The sequence below is a fragment of the Nannospalax galili genome, unplaced genomic scaffold, assembly GCF_000622305.1.
Source record: "Nannospalax galili isolate Female #2095 unplaced genomic scaffold, S.galili_v1.0 scaffold252, whole genome shotgun sequence".
Taxonomy (NCBI): Eukaryota; Metazoa; Chordata; class Mammalia; order Rodentia; family Spalacidae; genus Nannospalax; species Nannospalax galili.
In genome coordinates, this window is record NW_008333886.1 from 3,819,228 (window position 1) to 3,838,808 (window position 19,581).

Here is a 19,581-nt window from a genome sequence, read left to right on the forward strand (position 1 = left end):
ACTCCAAGAAATGATCCTGAAAAAGGCTGAGAGGAGTTACTTGGTTCTGTCCCAGTTCTTCTAATGCAGTGAGAGTCACAAACACAACAAAAAGCACACACAGAAAAACAACACACAGTTAATTGGCGCCTTAAACTGAAAGTAGGATGATGGCCTCTCGCCTCCTGGGGGGCGTGACCTGCTCCATCCTTCCAAGTCTACCAAGGGAATCCAATCCCCATCGGGTGGGTCCGGGACGTCTCCTGAGTCCCACGGCCTGGGGCCTTCCAGCACATCTGCCTAGACCTCCAACAGGCAATCAGGAAACTGGGCCCAAAAACCAAACCAGAAGCGCACAGGAATGAAAGACACAAAGACAAGAAACACTCACCGATCGGATCAGGTAGACTCTACACTCTGGGGTCCAGTGGCGGGGGTGGGGGTGTCTTGGGGATCCCAGACGAGCCCCCAAATGTTATGCCCAAGGAACGGATCCCCAAGAATTACCACGGAGTCCAGAGAGCATGCAAAAACAAAAAGTCTTTATTCGGGCTTAAGTTCAGACTCTCAGACCAAACCAACGTGGCATGTCTGCCTGAGAGTCCCGGTTGCAGGGGGTGTGGAAGCTTTCTATAGGTTTTAGACAAAGGGGGGAGGAGAATAACAGAGTCACATCTTGATTGATCCAGAGAGCCCGCACGTGCCAACATGCTTTTGAATTGATTGGTTACAAGGGATGCAATTCTGGAGGTTTTCTCATTGGTGAGTGCTACCCTCAGGGCTGTGGAATGTGCTGACTGTTACCTGTGGGGCCAGAAGTCTCTGTTTTTACCTTATAAGGCTGCCATAGGCCTGGGCTTGCTTGAGCTTACAGCCTCTTGGGGTGGGGGTGGTAGGTGGAGATTACAGCATGCCTGGGTATGTTCAGGCTTGCCTGAAACAGCTAGTCAAAAATGGGATGAGATCAAGGCAGTTTGTCCCTTCAGCCAAGCAGTCAAGCAGTTTACAGAAGCAAAAAAGGGCAGTTAGTCCTAAAGAGGGGCAGGGGTCTTGGGAGTCCAGGGCAAGGGGCCAAGGAGTAGGATTTCACTGGAAGAATGTGTTGCCAATCCTGAACTTTCAGGTCAAAAAACTGGCCAGACAGGTAATTAGGTCTTCAGTAATGTGTGAAGAAAGACTTGAGACACCCATAGGGCTGTGGAAGATCGAGAACACGTAGCTATGAATACAGTTGCGCATAGGAAAGAAGCAAGCTGGGAGGACCCAGTGGGTTAGACGTGTCATTGATTGGCTGAGGTATTCCAAACTGGAAAGTGTTTGCTTCGTGTTCATCCCTCTCTGGAACTGTTAATACTTTACAAACAATTGAATGTACTTATGAAAGTGATTTTTGACTCTGAAGTTTTTGCTGTATGTGCCAAGTTTAAAATACCCCACCCCACCCCCCGGCCCCAGTCAGGCATGGTGGATCTTGCCTATAATCCCAGCACATAGGAGGTAGAGGCAGGAGGATCAGAAGTTCAAGATCATCCTCCGCTGTAGAGTAACTTCGAGGTGAGCCTGGGCTACATGAGGTCCTATCTCATAAAATCTACTCCCTGGGGGAAGCTCAGCATAGAGCATTTGGCTAGCTTGCATAAGGCCCTGCTTTCTATACCCAGAACTAAAAATGAATAAAGCCTACCTCCCTCTAAGATGTACCCCAACTGTATCTTAATTTCAGGATAACCCTAAAAGGTGAGCACTGCCATATCATCCTTTATATAAGAAAAGTGAGGCCCTAGAAAGCAGAGTAACCAGTCAGTGTCACAGAACTTGTGTGTGCTAAGAAACATTAGAATGCAGTTCCCTGACACTAGCACAGGTCCCAGGCCCCTGCCTCCTGTCCCACGCATGACAGCTACAGAGATGTTGTCATTAAAATATTATCATACGCATGATGAAGAATGTAAGCCAAGACATTGCTCTGATCTTTTTATGTTAGATTCATTCTGATATTGCAGAAGAAAGAGGACTAAAAATTACCTACAAATACACTGGAAAAGGGATTACAGAGCCACCTTTTGGTATATTTGTCTTTGATAAAAACACAGGAGATCTGAACATTACCAGCATTCTTGATCGAGAACAAACACCGTTTTTTCTGGTAAGAAGGAATTGTTTTACCTTTATTTATAGTTCCTCTTTGATAATAATTATGCTTCCCTTTTATACAATAGCAACTGATTTGCTTGAGCTTAAAACCCATTATTATTTGTGTCATGATTTCAGCTAACGGCTTATGCTTTGGACTCAAGAGGAAACAACCTGGAGAAGCCATTAGAACTTCGCATCAAAGTTCTTGACATCAACGACAATGAACCCGTGTTCACACAGGAGGTCTTTGTTGGGTCTGTTGAAGAGTTGAGTGCAGCATGTACGAGTCTATTTTTTTTCTTTTCAATTCTATGTGTATGTGTGTGTCTGCTCATATGTGCCCATGTGTGCAGGTGCCCATGGAGGTCAGAGAGGACAACAGAGCCCCTGAAACTGGAGTTATAGGCATTATGACCCACCCGATACGGGTACTGGGAACTGAACCTGAGTCCTCTGCAAGAGTAGTAAGTGCTTTTAACCACTGAGCCATCCCTCCATCTCAGGTCTATGGCTCAGTATGAATAAGCAACCAAAGGCATTTTTATTTCCTGTAAATAAACATCAAATTCTCTCTCTTAATAAAAGTTGTCACAGGACAAATATAATCATCTTATGACTACAGGTTTGGATCACTTTTAATAATATAAATTTGAAGGACCTTAAGTATCTTGAGTGTTATAGAAGACAATAGTAGATTGATAGATCAAGTAAGATTTCCATAGCAACTATTTAAGCCTACTGTGTAACAGGAAGCCAGCTGTGACACTATGTAACAAACAAACCTGGTTGTGTTCCAATAAAACTTTATGAGCAAGAACAAGTAGCCAGTTAGCTTTGGGCCACTGGGTGGATTCAGTTGTTGACTGTTGATTTATATTACTTTTACTGTAAGGTTTATTGACAGTGTTGTTCAAGGCAGTGCTCTGTCTAAGACCTTGAAGGAGGGGTTTCTGATTGGTAATAATAAAAAGAATAGTTGTACTCATAATTTATCTTAGTAAACATCAAGGTCATGTATCAGCTCACGAGTCTTGCTCAATCTTGGCTATTAGATCAAATCTGTGGGCCTTCCTACAGCAATTTTTAAAAACATAGTACTGTGTGCATGCCTGAATATGTGGGAATGCGTGCCACACTGAAGATCAGAGGATAACTCTGTGCTCTCCTTCTACCTTTACATGGGTTTCACAGATGAACTCAGATCATCACAGCAAGTGCCTTTATCCACTGAGCCATCTCTGTGATCCCTCTGTAGCAATTTTACAAGACTTAACTCTGAACTCACCTTGCCCTGATCTCATTTCACACTCATTTCATCAATTAGTTAAGTGTGTGTGTGTGTGTGTGTGTGTGTGTGTGTGTGTGTGTGTATGTCCTGCATACACGCCTGTGGGGATCAGGTCTCTCCTTCCACCATATGGGTCCTAGGGATGAAACTCCCTCTGGTGGTCAGTCTTGGTAGCAAGTCCTTTACTCATGGAGCCATCTCACCAGCCTTCATCCAAATTTTTTATTGTGAGAATCTGTGACTTTGATTAGCACCCCAAATCCTTCTAAAAACAAGCTGAAAGAATAAAATAGTAACCCATTTGTAAGTGCACTCACTTTGACACCTTCATCTCTAATGCCAGATACACTTGTGATGAAAATCACCGCAACGGATGCAGATGAGCCCAATACTCTGAATTCGAAGATCGCCTACAGAATCGTATCTCAGGAGCCCACAAACCCTGCAGTGTTCCACCTGAATAGAGAAACTGGGGAGATTTACACAACCAGTGTCACACTGGACAGAGAGGTAGGTTGGCATTGCCTGGCTTCTGCACTCCTTCCTCTTCTCTTCAGCTTCTCTGCTCTCCTTATTTTTATTTTCAAATCTTTCATATGTTAATGTGTATCCTCATTCACAGAGTGACCCTATGTCTTAGGGATGTGCTGTCCACTACAATAGTCATTAGTCATATGTGGCTACTGAGAGTTTGGAATGTGACTAGTCCAAAGTGAGGTGCACTGTATCCATATTGAAATGGGTAAAATGTGTACCAGATTGAGAAGACTTAGTAGGAAAAAAGGAATGTAAAATATTATCATCAGACAAGGATATGGAGCACACTTGCAATCCCAGCCCTTGGGAGACTGAGGCAGAAGGATCACCACAGGTTCAAAGCCAGCCTGATCCACATACTGAGTTCCAGGCTAGCCTGAGCTATATAGGCAAGACCCCCCCCCAAGAAGGAATGAAGGAAGGGAGGAAGGGAAGATTAATTTTCAAAAGTTCATAAAGTCTGGGCATGGAATAAAAGGTAAGGCAGAAAATAACCAATTCCTACAGTTCCATCATCACTTTCAATGTAAAATTCACTACATCTTGAGTAGTGTGCCTTTGATTTAACTTGTCAGTAACTCCCCCAGGCTTTTCTGCCCTGCTGTGAAAGTTCTAACTACAAATAAATAGCATCTCCACACCAACAATAAAAGATCATGAAACTGAGTTATGGATAAAATTCATATGGTCCATTGCCTTGGAATAAAATGAACCCAAATCAGAAAGGCAGAGTGGAGCAACTCACTTTGACCCCAGTTCATTCTTTTTCACTTCTTCTTCTACAGGAACACAGCAGCTACTCTTTGATTGTGGAGGCCAGAGATGATGATGGAAAGATCACAGATAAGCCAGTCCAGCAGGCTCAAGTTCAGATTCAGATTTTGGATGTCAATGACAATATACCTGTAGTGGAAAGTGAAATGGTAACTTGTTTTTATAGAACATTTACCTGATCTTTTTTTGAGTCCCAACCAAAAGTATATCATCTGAGTTCATATTGCATTAAAATAAAAAAAAAATCATGTGTTTGTGTTTTGCAGTACGAAGGGATGGTTGAAGAAAATCAAGTCAACGTAGAAGTTATGCGAATTAAAGTGACTGATGCGGATGAAATAGGCTCAGACAACTGGCTAGCAAATTTTACATTTGCGTCAGGAAATGAAGAGGGCTATTTCCACATTGAGACTGATGCTCAGACTAATGAAGGGATTGTGACCCTTGTCAAGGTAAGTTGTGAGTGTTCACATTGGGGCGGGATTATGGCTGTAGAAGAGGTGCTAATGTTCTCACAGCGTGTGCTTTACGCATAAATCAACCAGCACCACCATTGTTTGGGAAGGGGAAGCATCCTTCCAGGCCCAAGTCTTACAGAAGGAAGCAGTCACACTACAGTTCAAATGCTAATCAGGGAACTCAGATCCCAGCCACATAGCCTGATGCCAGCATCGTAATTGCTTAGTACACTTCTAGTCAGACCTGCTACCCAGCATGCCCACATCATGACCCTGACTCATGGGGCTTATTAGGAACTTGCCTTTAAAAAAAATAGATTTATTTTTAATTTTACGTATGCTTGTGTGTCTGTGAATGGGTGTGTGCATGTGAGTGCAGTGCCTGAGGAGACCAGAGGTGTCAAATTCCCTTGGAACTGAGTTACAGGCAGTTGTAAGACTCAGTGTGAGTACTGGGAACTGAACTCAGGTCCTTTGCAAGAGCAGTATATACTCTTAACTACTGAACCATCTCTCCAGCCCCAGGAACTTGCCATTTAAGCAAAAATTCAACTGTGAGTCTATTTATGTCTTCTGGGGGCTTCACTTGGGAAGATAGTAGCCTGCTCTCCTGTACCTCATGGAATCAGTGCAGGAAGAATTGAATTAGCCTATGAAGTTGAGGGTGTCACTCAGTGACAGAGTGCTTGCCTAGCCTGCGCAAGGCCCTGGATTCAGTCTAGCACCAAAAAAGGAAAACAGAAATACAGTGTTGCTGGATATACCTGTAATACCAGCAGTGGGAGGGAGGATTGCCAAAAGTTCAAGGCCAACCTGGACTGCAGGCTGGGGCCAGCCTGGACTACAAAGTGAGGTCCTGTCTCAAAAAGAAAAAAACCTCATATGGATTCATTTGGGTCTTACAAGTCCCACAGAATTTTTTTTTCAATTATAAGATGGATTTGTATATAACAAAATAAGTAAGAAATAATATATTTTAAATTGTTAGAATTACCTCCCCAGGTTTTTAAATAAAATATAAAACTATAGCTTTTAAAATTCTATCTCAGCCGGGTGTGGTGGCGCATGCCTTTAATCCCAGCACTTAGGAGGCAGAGGTAGATGGATCTTTGTGAGTTCAAGGCCAGCCTGATCTACATAGTGAGTTCCAGGCCAGCTGAGGCTACAGGGAGACCCTGTATCAAATCAAAAGTACCTAAGTAAATCCCGCTGTCCAAAAGAGTTCTAACAGGGTGCTATACATTCTGGATTTGAGATGAAATCAGAAAATTAAACAAAACAAGTTTGATACATATATAACTTCCCAGTACTTCCTGAGGACAGAAAGGACAAACTTTTAATTTGTTAAATATATATTTAAGACATATAAAATTAGGTAAACTAACAGTATAAAAAGAAATGCATGTATAAATGAATAGAGAAAACTTAACTTGAAATTCAGGGCACCACTTATTGATAAGCTATCATACACATTTAAACTACCTTTTCAAAAGCAGAGAAAAATTGAATAACATTGCTTCATGTTTAAAGGGAAGACATATTTTATGATCATTGAAGAAATGAGTGATGTCATTAGAGACCAATAAATATATCTCCTTTTATAGAAATAAACATAATTTTGAGTCAGCAGTTTTGGCAAAAGCCGCAGTCCTCACCCCCCAGAAGGTCTCGGCCACACTCAAAGCTGAAATCCACAATGGCATAAGAAGAAACGATCACATGCCAATGAATCCAGAGGTGCTTGGAAGCATCTTCATTGTGCTCTGATAGCACAAAATAGGGATTTAGTGCTTGTGCCAGGAGGAACGTGTATAAAATAGTAAAACTGGCTGGTAGTGTAGCTCAGTTGGTAGCATATTTGCCTCGCATGCACAAGGCTCCATCTCCAGCTGCCAGCACCACATTAACCCAACGATGTGGTACACACCCACCGGTAATCTCAGCACTCAGGCAGTAGAGGCAGGAGATCAGGAGTTGCAGGTCATCCTCAGCTATATATTGAATTTGAAGCCAGCCTAGACTTCATGAGACCTCATGTCAAAAAGATCTTTGAGTAAAATTAATATTACAGCAAAAGCAGCAGACTGAGGAAATTTCAAACTGGCTTCTTGTTTATATAAAGAAGTGCTTCCAAGTTACCAGGGCAGTGATCAGATTCCATTGAAAAGAAAGAGAAGAAGGTTAGCTAGTGTACATGCTCCCCTGGAGAGGAGCCCAGGGTCACGGAGTCATTAGGGAAGGTGCAAATTAAAACTGTGAGAGTGATAAGCACACATCCAGAAAAAAACTCTTAGTTTCTCAGGCTGTTATACAAAGTGGTACTAGAAATAAACTGCAGTAAAAGACTAGACCCTTAAATACATGGGAGTGGGCGATTCTTTTAGTAATAGGATGTAGATCAATGGAGGGAAAAAAAAGATGCATAAAAACTTTCAGAGCAGTATTAATTTTATGTAAAATGGCATATAGCCCCAAAGCCTAGTAATAGAATGACTAAGTACATTGAATAGACTGCAGAAGAAATATTTATTTTAAAGTGGGAAACTGGAATATATGCTGTGCACAGAGTGATAAACAGACTGTCAAATGGGCATTGTAAGTACCACAGTTTAGAGAGAGCTGTTTGAAGGACTAATCCTGGACTCAGCAGCAGAGAGCTATTCATAGGCTCTGTGCTACAAGGGCATAAAGCAGGTTCTTTATTTATGCAAACTTAAAAATACCCGGGCATTCTCTTCCCTCCAGGAATTCTCAGATTTTGTGTGTGTGGGCACCGCAGTACGAGTCTGTCAAAAGGACAGAGCTGACTGGTGATGCCCACTCACCAAAACAAACCCAAAAAGTATATGTTATGCAATAGTAATTTGACTAAGTACTTACTTTTTTTATTACAAAAAAAGTAGCTTGTTAGACACAAAAAATGTTTACTTCTGAAAATAGTGGCATACACCTGTAGTCCCAGCAGATGGGAGGCAGAGGCAGGAAGAACATCACAAGTCAAAGGCCAGCCTGATCTACAAAGAGTTCCAGGCCAGCCAAGAACAACATTAGGAGACCCTGTCTCAAATAAATAAATACATACATAAATAATAAACAAAATTTCAAAAGCCTCCTAAATATCTCTCACATTTATGAATTTCCCAGTTAACAGGACTTGCTTGTCAGTCAGTATAAGTGTGAACACACAGTGCAGCTGTGTCTCCCGTATGTCAAACTTACCTACGGCCACATGTGCAGTGTCTGTGTGCTCCCGTGTTCTGGTTCTTTTCTCTGTTAATTTTGGTTTTGCCTTTCTAGGAATTGGATTATGAGAAAATGAAGACTCTGGACTTGAGTGTCATTGTCACTAACAAAGCAGCTTTTCACAAGTCGGTCAGGGATAAGTATAAGCCCACACCCATTCCCATCTCCATCAAGGTGAAAAACGTGCCCGAAGGCATTCATTTTAAAAGCAGCACAATCTCAGTCTGGGCTAGTGAAGGAATGGATAAATCCAGCCAGAGCCGGACCATTGGAAAATTTCAAGTTTTTGATGAAGACACTGGACAAGCAGCCAATGTAAAGTAAGATTTGGCTTGAATGTGTTTCCACATTTTCAATCACTTCACACACCTGTTGTTGAAATGCTTGCGTATAAAACTCAGAGACATCTGGGCAGCCCATTCCTTCAGAACCAGCATTCCAGTTCTCCAAAGATCTGTGAAGTCCGTTCACACAGCCCTTCCCTCTAACTGAGGGAGGAGGAGGAGTTTCTCTCTGTACACTTCCTCAGCCACTTGTGAGGATGAGGCTGGGCCAGTTACCAGAGGAAATTCTCCTAGAGAAGACCAAAAAGTGATCAAGGAAAAGTTCAGAAAATAACTAAAATTCTCTTACTTCCCAGCAGAGTACTAGAGGGTAAGAAATTGCAGATGAAATGGGCCACTTGCTAACCATGCTAGCACATACCTGTCACACTGCAGAGGCTGAGGCAGGAAGATCCTGAGTTCCCTGCCAGCCTGGGCTACGTAGTGAGACCCTTTCAGAAAGGAAAGGAAAAGAAAGAAAGGAAGGAAGGAAGGAAGGAAGAAAGAAAGAAAGAAAGAAAGAAAGAAAGAAAGAAAGAAAGAAAGAAAGAAAGAAAGAAAGAAAAGAGAGAGAAGGAGAAAGGAATGTGTCCCAAACTCCACTGTACACAAATTTGGGGGGTTTTAAAAATATCTTTTATTACACTTTGGTGTATTTCATACAAAACACCTTAATCATCTTTATACCCTTCTCCCCTAGCCACACCCTCCCATAGACATCTCCCCACCAGATTTCATTCATTCTGTTGTTTATATGAAGGTCCATGGAGTCAAGTTACTGTACCTGTACGTCCCCCAGTGCAGGTTCATCCACTGGAGTCTGGTCAAGCTGTCTAGAGTCACTCCCTTAAAGAAGCCAAATTCTTCCTCACCCTGCAGTAATCAGCTGCCAATAGTTCTTCAGCTAAGGTTGGGGCCTGATGCCCATTTCCCCAGTTGCATGCTGGGGTTTGTCTGCTTCAGTTTGCATGCATCTTGTGCATGCTAACACCATTGCTATAAATTCATATGAGCAAGGTCCGAGGAGCCTGTAAGACTCTGTTTCCATATGGTCATGCACCTCTCCCCTGGCTCTTACAATCTTTCTGCCCCCTCTTCCACAATAGTCCCTGAGCCCTGGGTGGGTAGAGTTTAATATAAGAGTCCTGTCCAATGACCCACACTCTGTAGACTCTTATTCTCTGTGCTTTTGTGGCTATTTGTGGCCTTTTGTGTTCATTGCCCTCTGTGGCATGAGAAAGCTTCCTTGATGAGAGTTGAGAGACGTATTCATGTTCTTTCTGCCTCTGTTCTACTATGTTCCATGAGCCTTGGGTGTAAAGGTTTTATTGTATTTGTGTCATTTAGGGTTGGGCATTTCACAGACACTTAATCTCTGTGTGTAACCAGTTGTGGAACTCTGTGGTAGTCTCTCTTTTGCATCTATAATAGATGCAAAAGAAACATCTTTTAGGAGTGGTGACTGGAATACTTGTTCGTAAATATAAGGATGCATGTGTAGCATATAGTAAGAAATTACATTTGTCTAAGGATGTGACAGACATAGGTTTTTCTCTAAGTTCTATGACCACCTCTCTAGCCTTGTATATTTGGCTGTTTACAGTATGACGTAAGAGTTCCCTCCCATTAAATGGGCTTTAAGTTCAACTAGATAGCTGTTGATGACCCCCAAGATAAAAGTGCCACAACTGCATTGATATAGTTTGCTGTGCCAGTTGTTGTGGTTTTTAGGCCTTAAAGCTGGAGTTGGACCATCAGTTAATGTCCCTTAGCACTTGCTCCAAACTGTGAGAGCCAGCCTTCATGTGGTGGATTCTAGGACTTGGAGCATTGGAGCTGGAACTGACCTGTTTTGTTTTTTTAAAGTTGTTTCACATGTGCCAGTATGGGAAACATGTATCTCTATACCTATCTCTGTTATCATTTACTGGTAGAAATACTAAGAAACATAAAACATGTAGTTCAAGTGTAATTGGATTATTTTCAAATAGTGCCATGTATAAATATTACTGTAAACTGGCGACCCATTCCTGTGTGTCTGAACAGCCACTTAATAGAAAATATATCATTAATTTGATTGGCTGAAAGAAGAGACTCATATGTTTGGCTTGTATCTGTATTTTTTATGTGTTAAACTCTATAGTATTAATTACATACATTTCTGAAAATTCAATATGAACATTTTTGCTTCCTTTCTATAGCTAGGTAAAGAAAGTTGTCATTCCTAACAATACACAATATTAGGTACTGTTTCATTTAAGGTAACTATTGATTTTTAAAGTTGGCATTTTAAAAACACTGATACTATCCCAGTAAACAATACAATGTGAGCCTGCTATCCTCACCTGTCTTGTATCATTCAACACCAATGTGTGAGTGGGGCATGGAGATACACACCTTTAATCTCAGTACTCAGGAGACAGAGGCAGGCAGATCTCTGTGAGATCCAGGGCCAGCCTGGTCTACATAGTCAGTTCAAGGCCAGCTGGGGCTACAGGGAGACCTTGTCCCCCCTCCAAAAAAAACAACAACAAAATGTGTGTAACAAGGACATATGTAATGGGGTAAAAATTGATCTTGAAAGAGTTGTAGATATTAGAGGGTCCAAATTTATCCAGAATTAAGAAGGAATTTCATGTTTTTTATAACAGATACGCAAAAGTTGAAGATATAGACAACTGGGTCTCTGTGGATTCTGTCACATCAGAAATTAAACTTGTAAAGATTCCTGATTTTGAATCTAGATATGTCCAAAATGGTACCTACACTGTAAAGGTTGTGGCCATATCTGATGGTAAGTTGATACACAGATATTTTTCTTGGTCAAATGCATTCAGATTTCATCATCCACTGTCAGAAACGTTTACTACGACTACGTTTAGAGCCTAATCTCTCCAGAGGCTGAGCCTTCATATCCCTACCTATTTAGTGACTTAGAACACATTGATGAGTTGAATTTGAGACCTAGCTAGAACAGGAAATGGTTAGCCCCCGCCCTACACCAGACTGACTTGAAGACTTAAACTGTGCCCACAGTCAGCAATATGATAACAGTATGTACTCTCTTCTGCTTATTTTTAAGATCATCCTAGAAAAACTATCACTGGCACTGTCCTTATCACAGTTGAAGACATCAATGACAATTGTCCCAGGCTGGTGGAGCCAGTGCAGAATATCTGTAATGATGCACCATATGTGAATGTCACTGCAGAGGACCTGGACGGACCCAAGAACAGTGGGCCATTCAGTTTCTCCATCATTGACAAGCCACCAGGAACGGCAGAGAAATGGAAAATAACACACCAAGAAAGTAAGCAACAATTTGAATTACATTCAAATCTAAATATGAAGCATGGAGGTTAACAAATACTTTATAATGTACATTGTGTTTCTTCTCTCAAATTATATTTCCAATATAATTTCTAAAGGATTTGACAGTATGAGGCTCTGAACCTACAGGTGTAGTATCTTGCTACCTTTTATATACCTCTGGAAAGGAAGCATGATGGTCTAGCATGCTTCAAGGGAGCTGGGTATTCTCCATGTAATTTGAAGTACTCTGTCTCAATCTGAGGAGACTAGAGCCTTCCTAGGTAGAACAATCATGGATTCTTGAAGTGTTCTAACAGTAATTCCATTTAAAGTAACTTTTATTGGGCATTTATTATGTGTCAGGCCCTCTCATACATTATTACACTCCATCCTCGCTCAACACGATGACAGGTGGGAAACTGGCTGAACTGGGCTGTAGTAATGTGCTGAAACGCATAGAGCTAGCTTGTGACTGGGACAACCTGGTAAAAGCTATGCCTGTCACATCACCCCCATGCAAGTAGATACAGTCGTATGTCTGTAATTGGGCTTATTCCTCTTGTTGGTGAGCGTTTGCGTGTCCTTGAGGGCAGTCTCAAATGCAGAATGTTCTATTGAGAAACTGTTGTAGCGAGCAGTGTTCGTTCCAGAAGGTTACAGCACAGTCAGCAGGTTTTTCTTCATTTACAGGTCTATTATGGAGTTTTAAGCCTAGCAAATATTTGCCATCATTTTAAAAGAAGGGACTGGAGATATGGTTCAGCAATTAAGAGCACTAACTAACTGCTCTTACAGAGGACCTGGGTTCAATTCCTAGCACCCACATGGAAGCTAACAACCGTCCCTAACTCCAGTTCCAGGGATTCTAATGCCTTCTTCTGACCTCTACGGGCACTGCATGACATGGGTGCACTTACAAACATGCGGGCAATATACTCATAAAAAAAATTAAAAATATATATAAAAGGCTTTGAATATTGTTGAAGCCAATGTACAAGAAAATACCTTGGACAGTTGAAACTGTATTTATAAAGTTCGTAACATGATTATTTTATCATCAATAATCTTTTTTTTTTTTTTTTGGTTTTTTTGGGACAGAGTCTCCCTGTTGCCACAACTGGCCTGGAACTCACTATGTAGACCTGGATTTCACAGAGATCCGCCTGCCTCTGCCTCCTAAGTACTGGGATTAAAGGCATGTACCACCATGCCCAGCACTAGTAAATTTTTTTATGGGGAGTTTTGAGACAGGGTCTCACTCTGTAGCCCAGGCTGGCTTGGAACTCACTGGGTTACCCAAGCTGAATTCCAACTCATGACAATCCTCCTGTCTTAGGCTCCTGAGAACTGGGATTATAGGAGTGAGCCGCCACACCTGGCTAATAAATTTCTTAAGAACTAATGTTACTTGGTCTTAGAAGGTCCATGCTGAAGAATGACATACCATCTGTAGCTTGGCTTAGACAGTTCAGAAAAATGTTTTGTTTTTTTGTTGTTGTTGTTCGTACTCATGACAAGCCAGGCACAATGGATCACACAGTCCTAGCACTTCGGAGGTAGAGGCAAGAGTGTCATAGGTTTGAGATTAGACTGGCAATACATCACATTCTAGGCTAGCCTGAGCTACAGAGCAAGACCTTGTCTCAAACATACAAGGTCAGCAAGATGGTTCAGTGGATAAAGATGCTTGGCACCACACCTGAGTATCTGAGCTTGATTCCCAGGACCCAGCTCTGGCCTCCACTTGCTCACCATGGCAAGCACACACACACACACACACACACACACACACACACACACACACACACACACATAAATAATAATAAATAAATGTAATTTAAAGAAAAAGAAACAAATAGCATATACAGAAAGAGAAGGTATTGTTGCAAAATGTAAGCAATTAGTGAAGAGTGTATAGGTATTTTGAAGTTTCAGATTTTTGGTTATACAGTGTTTGGAACAAAAAAAAAGAACAATATAAAAATAAGACAGGCCCATTGTTGACGATTATCACAGACACCATGTGGGTTCTGCTACATTTGAAAATTGCCTTGATAACATTCTTTTAAGATTTGGTAAGAAAAACATCATTGAATGAGAATGTTATTTAACGCGCCATATCTGTTGCTGCATTCCCACCGACCTGGATGGTGCAGTGCTGTTCTAGCATTCTGTAAACCACATAGATTTGCTAAGATTAATCATCATGAAAAGTGTCCAAACCTGAGCCTCTGCTGTTCTGGATCTGTGGGCGATGCTAATGAGCCACAGAGTGAACTCAGTGAGGAGTTACGGAAAAATAAAGCTTCTGCCTGGAGCCAGATAAAGAGCCTTGCTCCGCTTATACCTCCTGGGTTCATCTTCATTCCTGCTCCTCCCCCGGTAGGTGCCAGCGTGCTGCTGCAGCCCAGCGAGCAGAAGCTGGGGAGAAGCGAGATCCCGCTCCTGATTCTGGACAGCCAGGGCCTCAGCTGCCCCGAGAGGCAGGTCCTGCAGCTCACGGTGTGCGAGTGTCTGCGTGGTGGTGGCTGTGCCGAAGCCCAGTACGACAACTACGTGGGCCTGGGCCCCGCCGCAGTCGCCCTCATGATCCTGGCCTTTCTGCTCTTGCTGCGTAAGTCTTCAGGGCCTCGCTTGTTCCGTCGTTAGTGAGTTCTCACCCTGGTAGTCGACAGTGTCTTTCCAGTTGTTCGTTACCCTCTAGAGGACACTGGTGGGCGAGTAGAAATATAAGCCAATATGTGTGATAAATCCAACAGAGCTCACTGCAGGAGTCAATGGAGAATTTTGTCTTACAAAATGTACTAGTCTTTGATTTAAATAACTGGAGTGTGCCTCGTGCTCTTCGGCCTTTGGCATGAGCCTTCCTGGTATTCCCATTTGGATAATTTGGATAACCTCTGGGTATGCTCCCACTGCCCTGCATGTAGCCCTCAGAAAAGACCTGTCACCTGCATTTGCAGCATGGCTTTAAGGTTATTTTACAAACTCAGGTTATTCCAATCTGCCTGAGTTGCACACTCAACACCGGGCTCCTTCACCCACCCATCCTCCCTCCCTGCAGCTGGGGTTTCCTCGGGCCCATACCAGCTGGAGCCACCCCTTTTCTGAGCACCTTTGTACACCCCCACATGACAAACTCCACCCAACCAGTCCTGCCCTTCCTCCAAAGAGCTTGGGTTTTGGAAAAGAAGAAAGGAACTTCAGCCTGGGATCCAGTGCAGCCCTGCTCCACATGGTCACTGAACTTTGGTGGATCTCCACCTCTAAGGCAGCCTAGACTACCTCAGTGAGAGAAGAGAAGCCACTGGTAGTTGTCTAGTTAGGTGCACAGAACTTAACAGTTTACAGTGGACTTCTGTCCCATCACCTCTGATGGGGAATCAAAAATGCAGGCGTGAAATGGTGAATATCTTGGCTTATCACTGGGTGGGGGCTCCATCTTTTACTCAAGGATTGATTCTGTGTCCTGCCTTCCCATCCCAGATTCCCTGGAGTCTAACCTGGTGCTCAATTAATACTGATGGAACCTGCTGCAACTGTCCAGTTGCCACTGGCTGGTTTCCATCTCTGAATTAATTGCAGCAGCCCAGCTGATTTTTTGTCAGTTATTTTATGTGAAAAAGAATCTAAGACAGAATCAATTTGTTAAGCTGCCAAATGGGAATGACAGTAAAACTTAATTTGGGGTGGACTGCTTACAAATGTGGTTAATTCTTCACTGCAGTCATCAAGGGACCACCACTGGTCTTTTCTTCTCCCTAGAGACAGAATAAAATTTAATGACAGAATGAAACTGAAGTGAATTGTAGATGAAATAGCACACACACACACACACACACACACACACACGTTTAAGGGTATAAAATGTAAAAATCATTTTAGAAAACAGTGCTTAAGGGCTGGGGATGTAGCTCAGTTGGTAGAGTGCTTGCTTAGCATGCATGAGGCCCTGAGTTGATCTCCAAATTGTACAAAACTGGGCATGGAAGTACGTGTCTATAATCCTAGCACTTGGAAATAGATGCAGAAGGGCCATGACTTCAAGGTCATCTTCATTACATGCTAAGTTCAAAGCCAGACTATATAAGACCCTGCCTCAAAAAGAAAAGAAAAGAAAATGGCACTTAGGTAATTCAAAGGTAAAATGAAATACCAGAGAATCGTGCCTTCTACAAAGTCCCACCAGCCAAGTGTAACAGCAGTGTCAGTGTTTGAAAATAGTTACACGTAGATTTAATATTTAGATTTTTTCTACTCTTAAGAGTTTTTGATTTGTTGCTGTTGTTGTTGGGGGGTTGTTTTTGTTTTTTATAGAAGGCTTCACTCTAGCCCAGGCTGGCCTGTAACTCACAGCAATCCTCCTGCCTCAGCCTCCCAAGCTCTGAGGTGCCTTTGACCTCTATAATGCATATCTTTTGGGCAACAGATTTACAGATTTTAGGACAGTAGTTTCAAACATTTTCGACTTTACAGTGGTTTTGCTAATTTTCACACACTCTCATCCAGTCACAGTGTTCTACTCAGTAGTCAGAGACAGACTACTCTTGACTGTGATGACAAGATCTTGGAGTCAGAAGACTCCTTCCTGCCTTCAGGCTTTGAGGGGGTTCCACCAAAGCAAGCTTGGAGCCCTGGGTGAGGCCAGACAGCATAGCAGGGCTTCAAATGTGTGAGCATCAAGAAGTCATATGTGAATGCCACAATGAGCAGTGTCGGGTTATAAACGCATCTCTGGGCTGTTTTGCTTCTGTGCAGTCGTGCCGCTCCTACTACTGATATGCCATTGTGGAGAGGGCGCCAAAGGCTTCACCGCCATTCCTGGCACCATAGAGATGCTGCACCCTTGGAATAATGAAGGGGCACCACCCGAGGACAAGGTCAGTGCATCGGATAGCAATGCAACCTGCTGTTTTCCTGATTTAGTTTTATTTGGGAGGATGTGGGGAGGTCAAGACGGGGCCTCACTCTGCAACCCAGGCTATAGCTCAAGCTAGCCTTGAATTCAAAGCAATCCTCCTGCCTCAGCCTCTCAAAGTGCTGGGATTATATCTGTGAGCCACCATGCCAGGCTCTTTTTAAAGGGGCCTTAGGAGATGGCCCAGGTTCCTCCTTTCCTGCTGCTCCATGGATGAATCCCATTTGGACACTAGCTCCACACAGTCCAGCAAGCACACAGACATGTGCCAAGCTGCTCTGGGCACACTGTCCAGAAGCTGCCTATCTCACTTCTCTGTCCACTTTGATCTTGTCAGGAGACTCTCTAGTAGCAACCAAAACTTGGACAAACTCTTTATCTTGAATGACCATGTTTCCAACAAATTACATGAAAATTACAGAGTTCTGTAACTGTAACAGAAGAGCTCCAACCCAAAGGGGCATTGAAATGCATTGGTATTGGCAAAGTGAGTGACCCAAGACCATACAGGGAAGTTTGGGCTCTGTGTCCTCTGTGGATCACAACCAGCTCAGAAACAAGAAGGACAGAACAAGACTCAGGTACACACTGTTCAACCCAAATTGTTTTTCCTAATTTACCTCTGAAGAAATAGCTCCTCCCTACTTGTATGCACTTGGTGCACGTCTTTCTACCAAGCATACTGACACTGCATCCTTCTGACTCAGTTCTGAGCTGTCTTTGCCCACAGGTGGTGCCATCGCTCCTGGTGGTGGATCACGAGAATTCAGGAGTAAGAAATGGAGTAGGCGGTGCGATGCTGAAGGAAAGTACCATGAAAGGAAGTAGCTCTGCTTCCGTTACCAAAGGGCAGCATGAGTTTTCTGAGGTTGACGGACACGGACGATGGGAAGAACGCAGGAGCCTCCTTACTTCCGGGACCACTCATGTTATAGGGGCAGCAGGAGCCAACACAGGCAGTGAAGCCCTAAGGATCACAAGAACCACAGGGGCCTCCAGGGACATGAGTGGAGCTCGAAAAGGTGCTGTAGCAGTCAATGAGGCATTCCTAAGAAACTATTTTACTGAGGTAAGGACTGGTTTTTACAGGGAGGGAAACATTTATGGGGGAGGTATGTAGTGGGGAGGGGTTATGTTTTGGGAAATAATGTTTACATAGAATGAGAAGAGAGATGGAACCCCTGCAACAGCCAGGTTAGCTAACTCATGCTGTAACAAATGACCCTGTGATCTGCTTGCAGAGGCTTTTTCTTCATGGTTCTGCCAGGCCACTCATTCCTGCTCTGCTTTGTGTCGTCTTCGTTCTAAGTTGCTCTCTGAGCTAGCAGGCTGCACCTGGAACCCTGCCATCCTTACGGCAGGGAAGCAAGCCATGACAGCAAGGCCATTAATGGCTTGTCATAGCTACTTTTCTGGTTGTTGTGATAAAATACCAGACAAAAGCAGCTTTTGATGGTTTACTGGGTGCATGTTTTGAGAAGATACAGAGCATCATGGTGGGGAAGGCGTAGCAGTGGACACATGAGGCAGCAGGTCAAACTGTGTCCACAGTCGGGAAGCAGAAAGAGATGAATGCTGGTGCTCTGTTCACCATCCCCATTTTATTCTTTTCACTCAGTCTGGGACCCGACCCACAGAATGGTGCCACCCACATTAAGGTTGGGAGTCTTCCTTCCTCAGTAAAACCTCTTTGGGAAGTCCCTCATAGACGCACTTAGAGATGTGTTTCCAAGCTTTCTTATTCCAGTCAAGTCAACGATGAAGAGGAACTATGAAAGGCTCCTAAAGCCTTGCACCTTTTTTAACTTGCATTCCATTGGTCAGAGCAAGTCAGATGATCATGCTGCATGTCTGTGATTTGGAAAATACAACTTCTCTGCAAGAGCAGGCCCAGGAGGGATGAATCCAGGAAGAAGAGCAGAGAGTAAATGCCCTAATGCATACAGGCTAATAAATTCACTTAAATGTCTGTTACCTATATGGTAACACCTGTCTTCACTTTCTTAAGGGAATTCAGAGAGGAGAGAGAGAGAGAGAGAGAGAGAGAGAGAGAGAGAGAGAGAGAGAGAATAAGGAGGAAAGTTGCAAGAAAGATGATCATATGCAAAGAGGAAATTTATGCCTGAGATTAGGAATTCAAGACAGGACTAAAGATAAGTGTTCCATCAGGACAAAATACATCCCAGTATGTATTTCAACACCAGGAAAAATTAAGGATATTTATTCCATAGTGGGAACTAGATTGATTCATTCAGAAGGCTAAAGCTCCTACATATGCACATCACTACCTTGTAACAGAACTTCAAAACCTTGAAACAAACTCTGCTAGAGAAATAGACAAAGCTACAGTTAGTGTTGGAAGCTTAATCCTGTTCTGTCAGTAGCTGAAAAGACAGGAAATCAGCAAGGATGTAAAGATGGAGCCGAGCTGTCAACCAGGTGAATGTAATCAACACTGATAGGACCCTGGGTGCCACAATAGCCACACACATGTGCTTTTCCATATAGAAAATGGAAAATGAAATAACTTTAAATGGGTCTGATAGAATTTAGCTCAGTGGTGGAGCAAAAATCCCTGCGTTCAGTCTGCACCACCCCCCCCCACCCCCCCCA

General features: G+C 43.0%; 1 protein-coding gene across 1 annotated transcript in view; it reads left to right on the forward strand.

Moving 5' to 3' along the window:
• Positions 1 to 19,581, forward strand: part of Dsg2 (desmoglein 2) — a 50,591-nt gene that overhangs the window by 26,874 nt on the left and 4,136 nt on the right. Inside the window, exons 4-14 of the mRNA XM_017797088.2 lie at positions 1,964 to 2,125; positions 2,251 to 2,395; positions 3,747 to 3,913; positions 4,726 to 4,863; positions 4,981 to 5,166; positions 8,470 to 8,735; positions 11,390 to 11,532; positions 11,821 to 12,048; positions 14,437 to 14,664; positions 16,809 to 16,930; positions 17,699 to 18,037. Of these exons, the coding sequence (XP_017652577.1) occupies positions 1,964 to 2,125; positions 2,251 to 2,395; positions 3,747 to 3,913; positions 4,726 to 4,863; positions 4,981 to 5,166; positions 8,470 to 8,735; positions 11,390 to 11,532; positions 11,821 to 12,048; positions 14,437 to 14,664; positions 16,809 to 16,930; positions 17,699 to 18,037 (2,124 nt within the window). The remainder of the gene's footprint in view (positions 1 to 1,963; positions 2,126 to 2,250; positions 2,396 to 3,746; positions 3,914 to 4,725; positions 4,864 to 4,980; positions 5,167 to 8,469; positions 8,736 to 11,389; positions 11,533 to 11,820; positions 12,049 to 14,436; positions 14,665 to 16,808; positions 16,931 to 17,698; positions 18,038 to 19,581) is intronic.